This window comes from Thalia democratica, chromosome 1, assembly GCF_965202585.1.
Source record: "Thalia democratica chromosome 1, ktThaDemo2.hap1.1, whole genome shotgun sequence".
Classification (NCBI taxonomy): domain Eukaryota; kingdom Metazoa; phylum Chordata; class Thaliacea; order Salpida; family Salpidae; genus Thalia; species Thalia democratica.
Genome location: NC_139165.1, coordinates 44,757,361 through 44,778,013, shown reverse-complemented (window position 1 = coordinate 44,778,013; position 20,653 = coordinate 44,757,361). Strand labels below are relative to the sequence as shown.

The 20,653-nt window shown below is 26.9% G+C and overlaps 1 protein-coding gene across 2 annotated transcripts; it reads right to left on the bottom strand.

The window, feature by feature from the left end:
* Positions 1–1,802: 1,802 nt before the first annotated feature.
* LOC145832437 (merlin-like) lies at positions 1,803–20,631 on the bottom strand. 2 transcript variants are annotated; one of them, XM_082939755.1, is made up of 17 exons: positions 20,492–20,631; positions 20,077–20,215; positions 19,733–19,864; positions 18,723–18,806; positions 18,306–18,430; positions 17,898–18,000; positions 15,779–15,944; positions 15,359–15,510; positions 14,750–14,866; positions 13,518–13,640; positions 13,024–13,152; positions 8,548–8,636; positions 7,193–7,289; positions 6,893–7,074; positions 5,050–5,148; positions 3,761–3,896; positions 1,803–2,437 (listed from the first exon to the last, which is right to left on the bottom strand). In XM_082939755.1, the coding sequence occupies exons 1-17, from the start codon at positions 20,605–20,607 to the stop codon at positions 2,426–2,428; spliced, it is 2,001 nt and encodes a 666-aa protein (XP_082795881.1). In that variant the 5' UTR covers positions 20,608–20,631; the 3' UTR covers positions 1,803–2,425. The 2 variants fall into 2 exon arrangements, with proteins under 2 accessions (XP_082795881.1, XP_082795888.1); XM_082939762.1 differs by lacking the exon at positions 13,024–13,152.
* Between the last annotated feature and the right edge of the window lie 22 nt (positions 20,632–20,653).

The following is a 20,653-nucleotide window of genomic DNA, read 5'->3' as shown; positions in this document are numbered from 1 at the left end:
TATACAATTGTTTACATCTATCTCTCAACTTCAGGTTCTTTCTCATAAATATGTTTTAAGTTCTAATGGGTGAAAACCACGATCACATTCTGTCGCAGAAATTACGGTTCAAGTTGTCGTGCATCAGTTTGGTGAACTTTTATTGCAGCTAAAACATTTTAGCTACTTCGACATTGGTCGGAACCACAGTTTCAACAAATTGGGTGATATCTATCAATACAGAATAAGCAATGAACAAGTGAAAATTAGGAATTGTTATTGAGAGTTGAAAATCTTCCTAGGTTAACCTCAGGCATAAACATTATATACTGATATTTATTTTACGTTATTATACGTTTATTTTAAAGACTGATATTTTATAAGGCTAAAAAACGGTGCTAACTTATAGCTTCTGAAACATGAAAAAAATGTGTTTAATTTAAAAAAAAGAGCTAAAAACATTGCTATATTATGCAGAAAAAATACTTGAGTTAAAATCTAGTTTGAGACAACATGCTCTTAACAGTTAAAAACGCATTTACTGCTTAAATGCTTCCCAGGACTTAAATTTCATTTAAATACCATAGTTACAGTTAAGGTTTTTAAAATATAGTTCGATTTAAGATACGGTAATATCCAATATTTTAGATAAATATAATTAATAGTTATTAGCAAGCTCAAGTTTTATTATAGATTTACCTGATACGGACCTTATTTTTTAAAATAAGGTTAGGATTTTTGTTTCAATTGAAGTTCCGCCCGGTTACGAATAATTCTAAATTTTCAAAATAAATAATTATTAATTATAGTCTATATCAGGGTTTCCCAAACTTTTTGCAAATGGCCCCCTTTTAAGAAATTAAAAAAGCCATGGCCCCCTTAAACAAGATTACTCATAAACTACCAAACTACCATATAAACACCTAAGACTTTTTTTTTGTATTTAATCTGCAACTCGAGAATATCTAGTGTAAGTTTCAAATTATGACCTTATGCCCCCCCCCCCCCCTCTTACCCCTTTGCTGCTCGTGGCTCACTTTGGGAAACCCTGGTATATATTTTATTCACTTGCTCATCACTCACTTTTAATGTTTTAGCTAAGATTCGAATACGATTACATAAACGTCTGGCTTGTTTATTGATTCTAAAGTTAATAAAATTAGTTTAGAACATCATAAGAGAGTTAATTGTTTAAAGGACGAATAAAATTTTTAATTAAAAAAAAAAAAATTCTATGAAATAAAAGTAAATAACATTCTTGTGTTTATTATTTACGTTATATATCTACCGATAAATTGTAAGTCGAAAATTTATCCTCACATTTTTCAATAAACATATTTTTCAAGTATATCAACATTTATGTTATACAGCAACGGGATATTTTTAAACATTTTAAATTTTAAAAAATATTGATCAGTAACTAGTTTCAACAGTGTCTTCTACTGTGCCTTTGTTTATGTATGGCGGTTTGCTTGGAGTTTGTGTCATTTCAAGAGAATATTGTTATCAACTTAGTTTGTAATTATTTTCTAATAAAAATCGACTCATACTCTTTTAAAATAACTTAATCCGGATCTAATTTAAACATTAGGATGTTAACAAAAAAAAAAGGCCAGATTCGGTAGATCACTTTAATTTTAATCTATAGTTAAATAATTTTTCTTTGGAAAATTTTAAAGTTTACTAATAGTGACTTTGTATTATTAAATTGAAACCACTTTAGGTAACATAAGTATTTTTATCCACTTATATTGTAAAGATTAGAACATAAATGTTTACAATAAGAAAACCTTTCTAGTATCATATTTATTTAGTACTGAAAATCACATGACAGAATAGTTATCTTGATAAGAACTTTTAACTAAAAATACCACATAATAACTAAAATTTTAAAAAATAGTAAAGAACTGTCTATAGCTAAATTTGTGGAACGTTAAAATATCTTTTTATTATCAAAAAGTTCCAGGTCTTCGTGAATAAAGCACAACACTAAATGATTGTACAAATTTAAAACGAGCTTTACGCAAAAGCCTTTTTATCACCAAAAAAACACTTGATAATCATAAAAATGTTATAAAACATGAGAAAAACTTGCTTCTTAAATTATTTAAAGCTTTCTTAATTAATTTTGTTTAAAATGAAAAAATAAATGACAATAAGATTATTAAACTGAGTTTCCAAACATTGATATAAGAAAAAATAAAAATTGATTGTTCTTAACTATATTTTGATACAAGTAAACACAATAAAAAACCGTGATATGAAAAATTCGTTTTGATTGACCAAACCTGAAACTTAAGATTTGGTTAAGTATTACGTGACATTATCAAAAATAACAAACTGAACCTTAAAACATCGTACCGTTAGTAAAGTTGGAAAACATATGCAAGAACTATTGGCGAATAAAATATTACTAGTGTTAGGCCTCTTTCCTCTCAGTGTGCATTCACTCATCAACCTGAAAAATATAAGTTCTTGAACATTGACTTGATAAAAAAAAAGTCCCGTTTAGAAGAAACATTTTAACAAAGTTAACTTAAATTCTTGCATCGGGGCTTCCCAAAGTGGGCGAGCTCACCCCCTTGTATCAAGAAAGTAAAAAGAAAACTAAAAAGTAAATACGTAATTAGGTGGTGGAAATGAGAGATTTTTGCCAAAGTGGCGATTGTAAAAAGAATTTGGAAACCTTGTATTACATGAACAGGTGTGTTGTATTACTAAGTTGCTTTTTTCTGCTGCAAATAAATAGCCAGAGTTAAAGGGTTAGCTTGATTCTTTTGTGATTGTGACACAGTTAGCTTTAAACCAGTATTTCTCAAAATTTATTGTGACACTGTGTGAAAAACTGATGGCTAGTATTAATCATATTTTTTACACTTATACAGTGTATGCCCGAGCTGCTCAAATTATACAACTGGAAAACAGCTCAAAACTGCTTAATAACATTAGAAACTTTGATTAAAAATCACAAAATTATTTTAAAAATTTCCAATGTAAAGTATAAAAATAGGTAGCGCCTGGCAAAAAAAACAAAAATAGTAAAAAAAGCCATTGGTATAAAACAAACTTAATACCAAGATAGTTTTAGCAAACAGTAGTATAAAGCATACTTTCAAACACAAAAGAGAGTTTAACTTTGTTTTAATATGATTAAAAATATGTCATATAAGGGATGTTTGTTATTTTTAAATTGAAAACTAAAAGAACAAAAAATGTGTTTGACTTGCAAGTATACAAACATAAATAAAAGGACAACTCGAATTCCGACAATTTAAATTATTATAAAATCTTTAAGGGGCCACATCTCTAAAATTAAATTAAATTTGAAAAAATGCTCATGTAGCCATATTTATTTTAATTGTATATTATAGTATACTAAATAACAAAAAAAATATATAATAAATTTTTTATATATTGAGTGTTAAGAATATGATTAAACATTATTTTTTTGGGTTTCTAAAAATTGAAAATTAAATTTATTAATAATAGCCATATTTTAGTATGCTTATAAACTTTTAAAGTCATATCTAAAATACTAACTTAAATTAGAAGAAAAAAGTTCATGTTGGTCTAGTTAGTAAAATTATGATGGTAATATTTTTTTGGATAACATACTTAATAAAAGAAAAACTACAATTAACCAAAAATCGTTTAAGTTTGAACTAATGAAATTTAAACGTTAGTGCACTCATTTACACTTTACAATTCGCGCGCAACTTGAACTTAATTTAAAATCATACATTCAAATTTATATACAAAACTAAACATCTATACTGCGAACCGATTGAGGTTGGAAGTACAGGTTGTCCTGGCTGTCGTTGGAGCTGGAAGTGCAGCTGTACTCGTAGTTCATCATGTTCGACTTGATCTCCTGGAACGATTGCTCCATCTTGCTGCTCGTCGACTCGTACTCCTTGCTGTGTGGATATTTTTGTTTGAAATGTTAGATCTAAACAACAAACATCTCATATTTAAATTAAGTAAATACATATATAGATTTTAAGATGTAACGTTATAAGGCGTTAAATCCTGGAGATCCTGATAAGCTAAGCTTATCGGAATGTATATCACAGATGTTCTTGTGCTAAAACTTTATTTCAACTAACGGCGTTTCACTGCTCTCAAATAAATTTAAGAACAGATCTACGGAGTCTATAAAATGTTAACACACATTAGAAAAAAAGCAGAAAAAAGCATGTATAATTATGTATAGTGTTTATCTAGGTAGTAACTATAAATGGACTTTGTGGTTTGAAAACAAAGTTTGGGATAAAAGCATAAAATTATATATTGTTTCAAAGATAAAACATGCATCCAACGGAGTAAGTAGAATTTGCCCAACTTGCAATACAGAAAGAGCAGTAATTGCAGCAGAAGATAAAGACCTACTTCTGAATAAGCGGCAAGATTTATCGAATATCTGTCCCCATAACCGACGATTCTACTTTAAATAACTCTGTCTATTTATGTACTAATTTATTTCACAAAACTTACATATCCTTGCAAGTTTAATACTTCATGTTTTTAAGCTGTATAAATTATTGAAAAATTTGTTAAAATTATTATGACGTAACATTTCTGCACAACTCAATTTAATTTTCATTTTTAAAATTTGCCTATTCTTAGAGCTTTTTGAGGTTAGTGCCTACTTTTATTAAATTTGATTTTTTGTAGACAATTTTATAATTTTATGCTTTTATCCCAAACTTTGTTTTCAAACCACAAAGTCCATTTATAGTTACTACCTAGATAAACACTATACATAATTATACATGCTTTTTTCTGCTTTTTTTCTAATGTGTGTTAACATTTTATAGACTCCGTAGATCTGTTCTTAAATTTATTTGAGAGCAGTGAAACGCCGTTAGTTGAAATAAAGTTTTAGCACAAGAACATCTGTGATATATAGATTTTATTAAGAATAAAATTACTTGATGCGCTGATGAGCTTTTTTACCCATATTTTGTTTGGAAATAAAAATTTAAAAAAACAACTTATTTCAATTTACTAAACGCGAGAACGATAAATCAAAAAGTTACATATTTGACTTCAGAACACTCCGAAACTAACTTGGATTTTTGTATTTCATGGTGGTCGTCGTAAGATCGGTTTGCTGGCGATTGTCGGTGGTACTTCGGCTGATTGTGCCTAGATGCTTGCGAGGATGACCTGGTTTTTATTTATATTTTTAATTTATTTTTTAAGTTTTCAATGTTGTAATATCACAAATTTTTTTATAGTTGCAGTGTTTTTCATTGTTAGATAACATACAATCTAGTGAACAACTAGTGTATATTATTAAATTAGATTTTAATAAAATATACGTACTTTGTATACTATATTATACTTTGTAATATTTTTATTTTTTTTACAAGAATCAAAAAAACTTAAATAAAATAGACTAGTTAATTATACAAATAATAATTTTTTGGCAGAATTTTATTAGGTGTTAGAAAATTTACTTACACATATTTGTTCAGAAACTGCATTTATACAGTTCAACAAACTATTAAGACATCTTTGGACTGAAAATTTTATAATGCTTTTTTTTTTGTTCAAATTCAATAGAAAAATTTTGTACATATTTTAAACAGTTGAGAACAACAAACTTATCTGTAGTACAACGTTACTTATGTTATTTGAAAATAAGTATTATATAAACTAGAAATTTTCTGTAAAACATTTGATTCAAACTGAAAACAAATTAAGATTCCAACTGCACCATTAAAATCTGAAAAACTTTTAAAGCTGTATTGTGTGTAATCATACTTTTGTTTTTTCTTAGTTTTAAATACCATAAATCAAGCAAAAAACAAGGTGTTTACTAGTACTTATTGCAAACCTAACGTAAAGTTAAGCAACTCTTCTAGTCTGCGGTTAGGACTTACCATATAAAACTGTTAGTAGACAAGACTTGTTAAAAAAAGTCTTAGACAACCAAAAGATTTTGCAAAATTGCACTCTAAAAATTGAAAACTTATTAAATTGTAATCATTTAATAAGCACCACTGTATATTGAAATTCAAGTTAAGAGCACATTTCGAGCACTTGTTTTTTAAAAAGCTCAATTTCATTTCAGTTGGTGAGCCGAATGTTGCTGATTTAATGTATCAAAAAATGTAACAAGTCCAAGAGTAATATTTTGACTGATTGAGTGAAAATAACTCATTATAATAATTGCAACAACACATGTTAAACATGATCAAGTTGAAACTAAAATAATATATACTAGTGTTTTTATAGACACTTTGAGGGAATTTACACTAACAATACAATAAATCAACGTGTAAAACTTTTTTAAAAAGCTCAATTTTATTTAATTTTCACTAGAGATTTACAAGCTAGATATTTCAGTCGGTGAGCTGATTTAATGTATCAAAAAAACGTAACATGTCCAAGAGCATAATATTTACTGATTGAGTGAAAAGAACACATTTTAAAAATTTAACAACATACGTATGATATATATATGATCAAGTTAAAACGAGAATGAACTATACTATCGTTTTTCTAGACACTTTGAGGAAACTTACACTGATAATACTATAAACAGGGTTGCCAAATGTTTTTGGCAAATTTTCTCCGGGTTTTTAAAAAGACATCATTTTTAGTTTAAAGTTAAGTTTAAGGTAAAAAACTGTGTTAAATAGTGTAAAACATTGAAATGATACTGTAAAGATATTTTACATGTGTTTTTTAAAGAAAACATTTTTGAAGATGAAAGTTTTTTTTTATTTATATGATAGATTTTTTGTGCCAAATCGAAATTTTACTACTGAACATGTTAAAAATTCCAGGTTATTATTTTTCAAAATTTCTCAAACTTTAAGTTTTTTAGCCTAAATTGTTAAATTCAAGGTTTTTGGCAACCCTGTATAAATCAATGTGTAAAAAAATTCCAAAAAAAATTAACCTGGAGTGTTGGTTGTTGTACATTTGGTAGGATTGCTCAATTTCGTATTGGGGAGCGAACTGCTGTTGCTGGTAGTCACCGCTGTTGTTCGGATGGTAACCGTTGCTATCCTGGTGCTGAATCTGGTTTCTATGGTAACTCTTGATGTGTTGCTGGCTACTGACTGATTGCGGTGAGTTTTGCTGAAGTTAATCGATTCAAAATCAAATTTAGAAACTCGTGATAGTTTAAATAATGTAAAAGAAAGATTTAAAGGAAACCATGTATCAAAGTTACTAAACTTTAAAGCATTTCTTTTACCTTAAACGATGAGCTGCGAATAATACCCAAAGAATGCCTGTTCAGTTTTTTCTTCAGTGATGCGATTTCTTCTTTTAATTGATCGTTTTCTTGTTGCCTATTTCATATAAATTTCAATATAATTATTTTAAAATATATTTTAGTAATAAAATTTGTCACTTTAACTTAAAAGACAATACAAAATATAAGTAATTAATTGCCAGTTTTAAATTAAACTGCTGCCTGACGCTCAGAATTGTGATTAAAATCGACAGTGAACTTTTAAAAACTGCATGTCATAAGATACTTAATCTTAATCTATAACAACTACTAGATCCTTTTGTTCATTTTTAATTTTATTCTTTGTTGAGTTTATTATGCAATTTAAAGCCAAAATTTTTCGATAGAAAAAAAAAACCAAGTATAAAAAATAAAAACGTATTCTTTAAATTTTAAATAGTCTTCATTAGATTGATAATTTATTTTTATAACATATTCATAACCAACTAAGTAAGAAAATTTTGATAATATACTTATTTATAAAATTAATACGTAAACTTATGAAATTTGAAAAATGTTCTTGTGTATTCCTTTTTTTTTTAAATTTTAGTAAATTATCTTACAATAACTTATTAGAATGATTGCCGCAGATACAGCTCCAATAAAAACCTGAATTCTATATACCTAATATCTAATTAAAACCAATTCAAAAATACATGATCAAAGACTTAAATTATGTTTAGATATCAGTCTTATTTTTATAAAGGTTAAAACAACAGTTATTTTGCTTGATTTAATCATCGTTTTGCAAAAGCAGAATTTCTTAGAAAAAAAACATTAGCAAAATACAGCTTTTGGTGATGATACTTTTCTTATTAAGAGCATGGTTTTATCAAAATTCCTGACTTTTTTTTCGAAATTGACTATTTATTCCTGGCTTTTTTATCTATTTTTAACTTTTCATGACTTTGTGGCAACCCGTTATTAGTCTGTAAAACTTGATTTTTTTTCTATTCAGGAACAAGGACTGCATAAGGATAACATACAACAATGAAATCTTATAATTTTAGAATGTGATCAGTTTATATTTCACAACTGAGATTTTTAGAAGAAAAAAACAGCAGTCTAAGTTTTATGTCTTTTCATTATAAAATTTTCAATAGTACTTTTATAACAAATTATTACAAAATTTATAATTCTTTTTAATGAATATATTTCTTTAAAAAAATTACATTCATTAGTTAAAAAATAAAACTTGTCTTTATTAGCCATACTGCAGCATTTATATTTCTAAAACCTGGCTTTAGTAATTTAAACCCATCTCAAGTATTTATATGGCAACTAAAAAAAAAGTAAACCAAATCACAAAAGCTCACTTAATTTCTAAATCGTACTGAAGTTTGTTGACGCGTTCTTTATATTTTTCCACCTCCTTTTTAGTGGACGCTTGTGCTTGAGCGGCTTCCTAAATGTTCACACAAATACTAATAACATTAGTAAAAAGTTTTAAAATATTTCCTAGTTTATATATGCTTACTGCAAATGGAGCAAAAAAAAATTGAATGTAAAGTACCAACCAGGGGCGTAGCGTGGGGAGGGACGCTGGCGCATGCGTGCCACCCGAAAAAGAAAAATAAAGAAGTTAAAAAAAATGTAATATCTTTATTCTTTATTGTTTATTTTTTCTGATTAATTTGCCGCTTTTCAACTTAGTTTTTCTAGTATTTGAAAAGTAAAACGAAATTTCAAATATTAATTAGTGACAAGTTAGGGAAATCACCCAGTATACTGATTCGGTGCGTAATTTCAAATGTGCACCAATGTTGATGCAAAACTCCATAAGGAAAAATTTTATAACTTCATTAACTTCATAAGAATTTACACTCAAACAGTACGCAACCAGTTAGTGCACCGCAGTAGTATAACCTTATGTGAGAATTTTCTACAAGGACAAATGCTAACATTTTGTTAGCAAACCATAAAGCTAAACCTGTTTTATAGTGATAATGATTCAAGAATAAACAAATAGTAGTAAAAATAGCAATTAATAACTGCTAATAAAATAAAAATAAATTGATAATAAGTACAAAAAATATTAACAACATAATTTAAAAGATAAATACAAAAAAAAAAAAAAAATTAAAACAAATAATAAATAAACAGTTCATACTGTGATTGCAGTTTTATTCTCACTGTACAAAAAGTATTCTTTAAATTACCCTAAACTTAAAATTTTTATTATAAGTAGTTTCTTTTTTTATTAAGATAACAAACAAATCAAACTATTCTATCAGCCATAAAGTTTAAAAATTAATCAATTTTTGTAGCTAGTTATTTTAAAATTTCTTCAGTCACATCATGAATAATATTATAGCATTTTGTAAAACAGATTTTTTACAATCAATATTTAGTCTTAAAGACTTAATTGTAAATTTAAATTAATTAAATTTAAATCAAGTTTAAATGGTATTTAAAAAAAATTCTTTCTACCCACTGTTTGTAGTATTTAAAAAATGCTATTCCCTAAAGATCATAGAAAAACCGATTTCAAGATAAATGAAAAGCTATATTTCTTGTGAATTTTTGAAAGCATGGAAAAGGTTGACCTTCAAAAATTTATCTTTTAAACTTTTTGTTTTGTATCAGAAACATTTAGTAAAATCTTTACACACTCAGGATAACTCAAGATTCTATGAAGTTTTGGAAAACTTTAGTATGACTCAGTTAAAACCAGGATAACTTTTTTAATATTTTATAAAATTAAGTATTTTTAAGCTCAGGCTGACTAAGGATATATTTGTTTTTTTGTTAACTCAGGGTAGATTTATTGGTTTTAAAAGCTTTTTTTTAAGAGCCTAGTTTCTATTAGTTTAAAAACAATAAAAAATATCTTTAAAATAATTTAAAATGCCTATGATGACACATGATATTTTTAAACTAACTCAGGACTGTTATTTTGACTCAAAGAGTGGCAAGGCAATCCTGATATCTTCAAAGTTGGTTGTTTTTTGAAAATTTGTTTTATAATACTAAATAAAAAGTAAAAATCTGTTTTCATTAATTTTTAGATTATTATTTTAAAAAAATATGCAAAGTAGTATTGTATGGAATGTTGCAAATCTAAAAATATGTCAGATAGGAAAATTATCTGAAGTTCAAAAACTTGAATTGAAAAATAGCAGACCAACACCAGATATTGCTATTACTCAAGACTGCAGTTCAAGTGGTATGAAATTTTAATTTTTGTTTATATTTCAGATTTTCTTTATTTGTTAAGATATATTTTTACAGTTTTATATTGTAATATAGCCAAAAATGTAGAAGTTAAAACAAAAAAAAAACTAGCTCTTTAGAATTTTTTTACAAATAAATTAAAAATTTAAGACTTTTAATTTTAATACTGAAGATTTAACATTTTTATATAAAAGATAGAGATAGTATATTAAAAGCTGCAACAAAATAAAAGTATGAGTTATTTTGAGTTTAATCTATTTGTTGATATAAAATAGATATAGAAAATTATCTAGAAAATGCACAGAGAAAATGTTTAGAGGCATTAATTGTTATACTTAGTTGACTATTTATTTGTAGTTTAAGGCCATAGGGGGGGTAAGCCATGTTTTTTAGAAGTTGATCTTATCTTATAAATTTTTTTCCAAGCAATAAGGTGCTTTTTATTGTTATAAAAAATTCGAATTATTTTTTGAGATATGACTAGTCAAAGTTGGGCCGCATAATAGGTTCCCTATGGAAAGGGAAAACTAAAACAGCGAGAAAGACTATTTTGTTTAAAATCTATCTCTTCCTACATTTTTCAAGCAATCTTCTTCAAACTTTAACAGTTTAATCTTTTTACAATAATAAAATAACATTACCTGTGAATTTAAAAAAATTGTAGTAACAATGTATTTTTTATGAAAAATAAAATAAATTTTAAAGTTTTTTTATAAAATTTTTATTTATTTTAATTATCAAAATTCATAAATTACGTTTTTTTTTGTAAAGTAAGGATCATTTTCTAAAATTTATAAAGATTGCTTGAAAAATGAAGAAGAAGATAGATTTTTAATAATCTTTTAAATTTCCCAGAAAATTGACCTCGAAGTAAGTTTACATTTGTATAAGTATAAGTAGTTCTAATAAAGTTTATACTTTTTTTAATTATTTAATTTTGTAATAAATAATTATTTTTTAAAACAGTTGCTTTGAACTTATTTTACTTAATGAATTTATTTCAATTATATTACTTATAAAAGATCTTTTTATAGCTAATTACAAAAGTTGCAACTTAGGCGGATTTTTTGAGAAAAAAAATTGCGCACCCCCTGACCAAAAAACCACGCTACGCCACTGGTACCAACTAATCACTTTAATAAATTGTTGACATATCATTTGACAAAAACAAAAGTTGAGGTAAGGAACTCAATCATTTTTAAAATACAAGAATTTATATAAATCAAACAAACTTATTAAAGTTGTTTGAATTTAACGAAATAAGTATTTTATATGAAAAATATTTGTAAAAAATTTTGTAAAAAAGAAATGATCTACAATAAACTTTAATTAAATATTTGAAAAATAAACTTTGATGTTCCACTTAGTCAAGAAGGCTTACTGACCGTTTAGCATAAAAACTTGACTAAATGGCTACCAAGTGTTATAAACATATTGTATCGCAGCTAAATAAGGATTTTTACTTAAATAAAGAACAACCATGTTGTTTGTAAAGAACAACCAACAAAAAGCAGAAAACAGTCCAATAAAATTATTTAACTAAATAAAATAAACTTGAATTATCTATATTTCGTAGTTTAAAAAAAGTTTATGCCATAAAATTTAGAAACAAATAAATCAGTCTTTATGGAAAATATTTTTTAGGGTAAATATTTCAAAAAAAAAAGGACTAATTATATAAACTTTGAAATGTTAAACTTGTATAAAAATTAAACAAGTTAAAAAATCAAATGATCAAAAGCTTATAATTTTTTTATAAATCTACAACAATAAGTCATATATGTAATACCTAATATATCACTTTTTTAATTTTTCAAAATTAAATTTTCATTAAATTATTTTCAACAAATTAGTCAGTATTAAATGTTAATTATAAAAATAAAACATTTGAGAAACACACTTTAATTTATAAAAAAAAACCTATAAAAAAAAAATAAAATAAAACAAAGTTTATCTTGGTTTAAAACTACACTATTTTTTTTCAACTTTTGCTTTATAGAAATTAATGTTTAAAAATTATGAACAAAATAATTACAGTCAATTAAACTTAATATATTTTTAATCAAACCAAATATATTGAAAAGTTAATTATATACAGAACAATCAAAAAATCTTATTAACTTGAAGCAGGATTCAACTTATTTAATTTTATCGTGAATAATACTTGTATAAATGAAATTTTATAAAATAAAAAGTTATAATTAAGTAAAACAAAAGTAGAAATAAAATTATATTTTAATGATAAAATATAATTAAAGAATTACTCAGTACAGCATAAAATAATAAAAAGACGAGTAAGTTATAAATAGCAAATACAAAAAAAAAGTTTAATTAATAATTGCTTTGAGTAAATTATGTAACAAAACTTGTAGTAAAAAAATACATTATTTTACAAAACTTTTAGGCATAAAAAAAACAAATCGAACAATACGACAAGCTAGCTCACAACAACAAAAAAACTATTAGAGCACAGTATATGATGTACACTACGAGTTACATACATATCGAAATTAACCACAACATACAAACACTAAAAAACCCACTATATTTATAATTCACAATCAAACAAACGGCTACTCTGATTGCAACACCTCTCTCTCACTGCTACCGAGTCAAACCTCGAAATCCATGGACACCTGCTGCATGGAGTTCTGGATGCTCCTCGCCTTCAGCCTCAGCAGCGACGCCTCCTCCTCCAGCGCCTCCGTCTTCTCCCGCTGCAACCCGCACATCTCCGTCGATCCCCGCTTCGCGGTTGGTTAAGAGAAAAAAATGAAAATAACGACTCGTGATTGGTCGAGATAAAATTGTGAGCCGATTGAAAAAGACGGCTCGGTTTAAAAAAATTCGTCGGCAGCCGATTAAAAAAATGTTCTAGCATTATATTTCGGGTAATTTCTTAAACCTGAAACTAATTAGCATTTTTGAAACAACATAAAAAACACATTTAAAAAGTTATGCTGACTCGGAAAATATGCAAACTAGTTGCAGGTATCCTTGGTTTACAAAGGCGAACCGATCAGTTCCACCGTTTTGATTTTAAATTAAATCTATAAAACGGTGAAAAAAATTGTTGATTTATGTTTCTCCAAGTATAAATATAAATACCAACCAGTGAAACCAGAGTTTCGTTGTACTTCTTTTCCAGCACTTTGTACTTGGCTATCATCTCCATTTTTTCTTCGTGAAACTTCAGCTTTATGTCCACGTCCTTCAAGCTGCTCTCCCGTTCTTTCTGAAATGTATACATTTTGAATAACACAAAAAAAATTAATTGCAGTGATATGGTTGTGGTTAAAAGTTATTGCGAATTTTCGCTTTCTCGCCAGCACTATTCTAACGTAGCTTTCTTAGATCTATTGGTTTTATAAACTAAACTTTTTGCTGTTGATTAAATGCTTGACGATCTAAGCATAAGAAGGCATAACGATCGCTACCATTAGATTTACAAAAATAAAAATAGTAACTGTGATTGCAAGTACAGTGCTTTCTTACTTACCCGGCATGCGTTTTATGTAAACTAGACCTGATTAGCCTTTGGCCGGGTAAGGATAAAATATGGTTTTTCATCATAATTTACCTCATTAATATTATTCAATGCATATAACAAAACGTACAATTACTTATCTGCCAATAAAGTTAATTTAAATTTTCTTCATCAAACCAAACAATTAAAACAGACAAACAATAAACGAAACGAAACTTTGTAAAGTTTTGAATTAATTTAACAAAAACAAATCACATCATAAACAGTTAAACTAGTATTGGGACGCTTTCTGAAAAAAGAAAGAATGGAAGTTTGTTTGACATAATTTTCTTGTTTCTTAGCATTAAATTCTCGGAATTGGATAAGTTATGAAACACTTTCTAATAAGGTTTCTGGTTTGTTGTTTAATCCGGCTGATTGTGTACTAATGCTTCAGTATTTCCAGGCAACATTGTTAAATACAACCCGGTTTCTTGGTTTCTTCACAATTAAAAATTTTATGTTTGGAGTAACCCTCAGTTTAATACTGTTTTAGTATAGGGCGAAAAACATGAACTATAATTTTTTTTTTATCATCACGTTACTATAAACTGCTTGCTTAGTTATTGAAATCAAATTAGACACGTATTTATAGTAAGGCTTTGAATTAAGCTAAATTAAATAAACCTACTTATCGACAAAAACCAACGGGATAAGCGAGGAACTAGATAAGCGGGGAAGCTCTGTATTGAAAAACATCTTACAAATATTTATATTACTCTTAGAAAAACACTAAAAACTAAAAGAATTCGAACAGTTCTAAAGTTCACAGCAAGTTTCTTTAAGAGTATTTAATTCAGTATAAGTTTTTAACTAACTTCTCTTCTACCCTTTTCTTCGAGCGCTAGACTTTTCATTTGCTGAAGCTCCATGTTTCTACCCAGCTTTCTTCTTTCCATGTACAATGAATGGTTTCCCCTACAGATGTCTATCAGCTAACAATAAAGTTTTGGTTAAAATATTTGACGCTGTTTACTTTATAACTGATACATTTAGTATTATTTTTATGTAGATCAACAACTTTGTTACCTTTTTGTTAAAACTAAAATTATTTATTATTACTACGTTGTAGTTTGAATAAATAAAAAATATTTTAAATGGATAAGAAATTTTACAACTAGAAAATTACATTTGTGTAATTTTATTAGTACACAAACTTTTTCTCAAAACTAGTTTTTTTTTTTGTATTTTAATGAATTTCATATTGCTATATATAGTTACAAGGTTATAAAAATATCCAAAAAATTCCAAACAAGGGTCTAGAATTATGAAATCATCTCAAAAACCACTAGGAATCAGTTTTCTTTTATTATCATGGGCCGAACTTTAGTTTAAACTTCAACTACAAAAAACGCATTCAGTTGTACAACTACCCATACAGGCTACTTCGCCTGGTCACACTTTAATCAAAAACACTTTCAACTCACGTATTTGCACATGTCGGTGTTTTTCACGTTGATGGTCAGGTCCAGGTAGTAGTGGTTGCTGTGCTTGTTCAAGTTCACAGTGGACAAGTTCAACTGGCTGCCCAGCTTCAACGACCTCTTCAGCGACGACTCTTTCTTTTTGTTGTCATTTTCTGCGCGGTATATCATAAATATAATTTTTCCTCAAGTAACAACTATTAGAGAAGAAACCTTCTTTGTTTAAATAAGAATTAATTGAAACTGAGGATCTCAACAATCTTATTGATTAAGTGAGTGAAACACCGTTTCATGAAAGAACTCGTGAACTAATAAAATTGAGTGAATAAACCAAAAGTCAAAAAACGTAGTTTATCTTTAAAATGTAATAAATTTATACAAATCAACAAAAGTAAAGGTTTTTAATTTGCTTGAAACAACTACCTGGCATTGGAACGGCGTACTTGAAGGTGAACTTGCGCTCCGTGTAGCTCATGTCAACCAAGGAGTTCCAGTCCACGGTGGTGGTGGGGTTTATTTTGTCGGTCATCGGGTAAGTCGACACCGAATCCGCTTTCACTCCCAACAACGCGTTCACCCCGTTGCTGTCCTGTGTTGATATTTTGTTTATAATAAGATATTTTGATATGAGGATAATATAATATATGCTATAAGGGTAAAACCCTGTTTTTAGCATTTTTTTTAATGATTATACAAGGTTGCCACTGGTGTTTGAGTAATTTCTTCAAGGGTTTTAAAAGTAAACATTTTTGGGTCTATTTTTAGATTTGAGCTATGTTAAAGGTAAACTATGTTAAGTAGTATAATAACATTGAAAAATACTGTAAAACTACTTTAAATGTGTTTTTCAATAAATTTTTTGTTGTTGATGACAAATTTTTTATTTTATGGTAGATTTTTTGTGTTAAATTAAAATTTTACTACTTAACATGTAAACATTGTTTAAAATTCCAGGTTTTCTAGTTTTTTTTTTGTTCAAAATTCCAGGTTTTTTTAAAAATCCATGTTTTTCAAGGTTCTTTTGGCCTATAATATCAAATTCTAGGTTTTTCCAGGTTTTGTGGCCTGCTAATTATATTCTACTTTTGACCGTTTTTCAAAACTTAAACTTATTTCTAGGATGCCGTTGCTGCCCTGTGAAAGTTTGATATTTAGTTTATGATATAACATTTTAGCAAACTAAAAAGCAAAAAAATATTGTACTAAAAATCTCCTCAAATTTTTAAGCAATCGTTTTCAAACTTTCTCAGTTTTAATTATTAAAAATAAAAACCGTTATACGGAATTTCTAAATTTCATTTAAAATACTTATACAAAAAAAAAACTGAATAATTGTGGAAAAAAAAATACATTTTGATTTATTTTTTATTTCTTTTAATACTGAAGAAACATTTTTTGAGAATTTGAGTTCTCTAATCCGAAAAAAAGGGTATAAAAAATATGTTATTGATTATTTTAACGTCCAGACTCACGATATAAAAAACTGCGTTGCATAGGCTATTATCGGAAAATTTTTATAAAATTGACTATTTTTTTTTAAATATTGATTTGATTTTATCTCAAAATAAAATTAAAACTTTTGTATCCTATAAAAAATGACTAGAAGATCATACTTCAAGCTTTCGTTTAAGTTTTTGTAATAAGGTTTTGTAAATTTAGTTTTATAAAAAGAAATGTTAGAACTCCATTACACAGTGGACCCAAACCACATTGAAGTGGAAATAGGGATTAAAATCTTGTACAAACTACTTTTAATCTTTTTAAAAACTAAGTTTCGATGTAACCCAAAATTATAGCTAGTGAATTATTAATAATCTATTACAATAAAAGTAAGAAGCCTTAAAGTAGTAGCTCACAAAATGCTTTTGCACTTTTTTTTTGTTTTTAAATTTATTTTAAAATTAGGATTATTTTAATACTAAAAAAGAAACAAGATAAGCCTACTTTTTTTTGTTGTAACAGCTTGTAGATTTTTTATGTTTTTTTACGGTTAAACGAATCATGTTTTGTTTAACTTTATAAATACAAATCTAGTTATGCCGTTTTATTGGCTAAAACGGTATATGGAATCAGAAAGTAAAGTATTCTTAAAAAACTAACATAAAGATAAACTTTTCAGTTAATTTTAATATAATCTTAGGGTCAAAAAACATATACCCGCTTGAATTGATAAGTTATTAAAATCAGCTGAAAAGGAAAAAGAAAGAAGTCTGTAAAAATTATATCTGCAAGAAAAAGATCTGCTATGACTAAGCATTTGGTGAACAATCAAAGCTGTGCTAAATATTTCAATTTGCAGAAACTTAAGATAGTTAAAATTTGCTGTAACGTGTTTGACTTGGTCAAAGTGGAAGCTATATGTATTTTAAATAGAAAACACACCCTTTGTAGGTAAAAAGAACTATGATACTTTAATTTTTTAAAACTAATAAGTAATCACCGATTTAGACGAACAAACTATTTAATTAACCTGAGATTGGAAGCAATTGACATAGTAGCTCGATAGTTATAAAATCAAAAATTAAATGAACAACTCATCAACCTGAACTTCGTAGTAGTTGACTCCACACATTGGAAAGTCGTGAACAATGTTAACGTACTCGTGTTCTGCAGCCTCCCTGCACATTCCCTTGTGCTTTATGTGCCTGTAAACGTTTAAGTGATAACAATAGTGAAAATCATCTTACGTAATGAGCTCTCTGGCACGAGACAGAATATAAGAGTGTATAATTTGCACACATAACAAAGTTACTGATCGTGGTTTACTTGTCGTGGCCTTTATAGTATTACTTTAAATAGATTTTTACCTAGCTAAACTAAAATTAGAAGTGGACAGTTTTAAAAATTAAACTACACAAATAACTAGACTTGTTAATCATAATAAAGAATACTTTATAAACATGTTATTTAAGATTTAATATACAAACTTAGCATATACAGATATACTTACCACATACTTACTGCTTTTACTATTGCGTCCTGATTATTGTTGTAGTAGGTTAAAGTAGACTGAGGTACAAAATCTTTATACATTTCCCACAGGTTTTCGTTCTCGATCACACTAAAGTTTCCATACTGTGTACAAAAAAAACTTTAAACGTGTAAAATATTTTTCAACAGTTTTGTAAAGATCATTTACATTAGAAACTGAAAGTTTTTAAAACATGTACAGTAAATTAAGCTTACTAAAATTATTTATAGTTACAGCAAACTGTTTACTAACAAACATTTTTTATTATTCAAAATACCATGAGTTTTAGAGCCTCAAATAAATATTATTCAGTTTAAGTTGATTAACATTTTCAAGATAATATTAGCTAAAAGTTTCACTTTAAATAACTATAATGGCATATGAAAATGTACTAACTTTTATCTGAGCTGAAAAAGCTGCCAACAGTTCACCAGCATCATAAGTGCATTCTATAAAATTCTTCTGTATTAAGAACTGGTACTGTTAAAATTTTCAAAATTAGTTTTGCTGTTCAGGGTGGTTAATAGGGTAAAATTATAATTTAAATATGTAAAAAATAAAATATGTAAAAACATTACATTAAACTGTAAGGTCAATATTTTTAAAACTAATTGCTTTACTTTTTAAAAATATTAATAAGTCAAGTTCGTTAAAACACTATAATCTTTAAAGACATCTATACCAATTATATAAATACATTATTGAGGATATCTTTAAAAATTTAAATTTTAGTTTTATTGGCATTTATAATTCAATACTGTTAAGAGACAACTATAACCAATAAAATTTAACATATTTTTACAATTACAATTTTTTTATTGAATAAAAAAAAAATTACCAAATTATACACAGGGTTGCCAAATTTTTTTGAGAAATTTATTCCTGATTTTTTTAAAGCTAAGTCTAAGGTAAAAAACTGTGCTAAGTAGTATAATAACACTGAAAAGATACTGTAAAGCTACTTTAAATGTGTTTTTTAATAAATAAATTTCAATGATAAAGGAATTTTTTTATATATTGGTAGATTTTTCGTGTCAAATTAAAAGCTTACTACTTAAGATGTTAAAATTGTTTAAAATTCCAGGATTTTTCAGCTTTTTTTAGTGATTTTTGTTTTTTAAAATTCAAGGTTTTTTAGTGGTTATGCTTCAAAATTCCAATTTTTTTTCCAATTTTTTTTCAATTCCAGGTTTTTCCAGTTATTTTTTAGCCTAAATTGTCAAATTCCAGGTTTTTCCAGAATTCCAAGTTTTTTGGCAACCCTGTATACATTAGTTAATATTAGTAACCTTAAAGCTTATTAATATTTTATGCTGCGTTTCTTATAACAACTTATAAAAATTTTAATTAAAAATAGATTTTTACTATACCATCAAAAACAATTAATCCAACTAAAAATGATCAACCTGAAGTGCAAAATAATGTTTAGTGACATCCTGCAACAGTTCGTCTTCAGCGCTTTCGGGAAAATACTTTGCATAAAACTGCAGCACTACATTCTGATCTTCTTTGAAAATATGGGCTATTTGATCGAATAACTGTAGATTATATATTTAAAATAAATTACTAAAACACTTATATAAGTGATAAAACTTTTAAAAACTATATTGATATAATTCGAATGATAAATTGTAGCTTAGTAAGAGTTTAAGAACACTAACCAGCTAAAGATTTCTTTTAATTATTACAATAAGAAACATTAAGATTTTTAAAGTTGTTATAATATCATAATAATATTTTATATGTGAACCTTTTTATCCAGTTTTAACCAAAACGGAAACTCGCTTGTGTCCTGATCGATTGCCAGCCCGAAGAAGTTTGTTTCACGCAGTCCAATTGTGTGGCAGACAAGATCAAAAACAACTCTCGCTTTTGATCCAATTTCAATGCTACAGTATAAAATTTGAATCTTTATAACTTATGTTCACTTTTATTATAATTTTTTATAATTAAAAAGGATATTGAAATACTATTGAAAGAAATTTGATTTCAATAACTTGTACTTAAATACTCATCATAAAAGAGTTAAACAAAAGTACTTATTTCAATATAAAAATTACAAAGCTTGAAATTCATAAACAAAGTATATATTGCAGCTATCCGCAGATACATTAAAACATTAGATTTAGGTCAAAACTTAATTAAAACTTTTTTTTTAAACGCACTCAAAATAAAGGCGAGCGTCTAATGTGTCAACAACAATGCTTCTAATATTTTTCTTCTTTTTGCGAAGATTTAACATACTTCCCCGACTTTCATGGTCAAGATTTGAACGAAACATTGAAAATATTAATTAGCCTCATAAAAATCCTATTCAATAATAAAAA

Excerpts from the sequence above, each read along its gene's own strand:
- LOC145832437 (XM_082939755.1), bottom strand. The coding sequence starts at position 20,607 with ATGTTTCGTTCAAATCTTGACCATGAAAGTCGGGGAAGTATGTTAAAT. Across the intron at positions 20,216-20,491 it reads GACGCTCGCCTTTATTTTGA|CATTGAAATTGGATCAAAAG; the intron begins GTGCGTTTAAAA and ends TTTATACTGTAG. Across the intron at positions 13,641-14,749 it reads AAGAAAAGGGTAGAAGAGAA|AAAGAACGGGAGAGCAGCTT; the intron begins GTTAGTTAAAAA and ends TATACATTTCAG.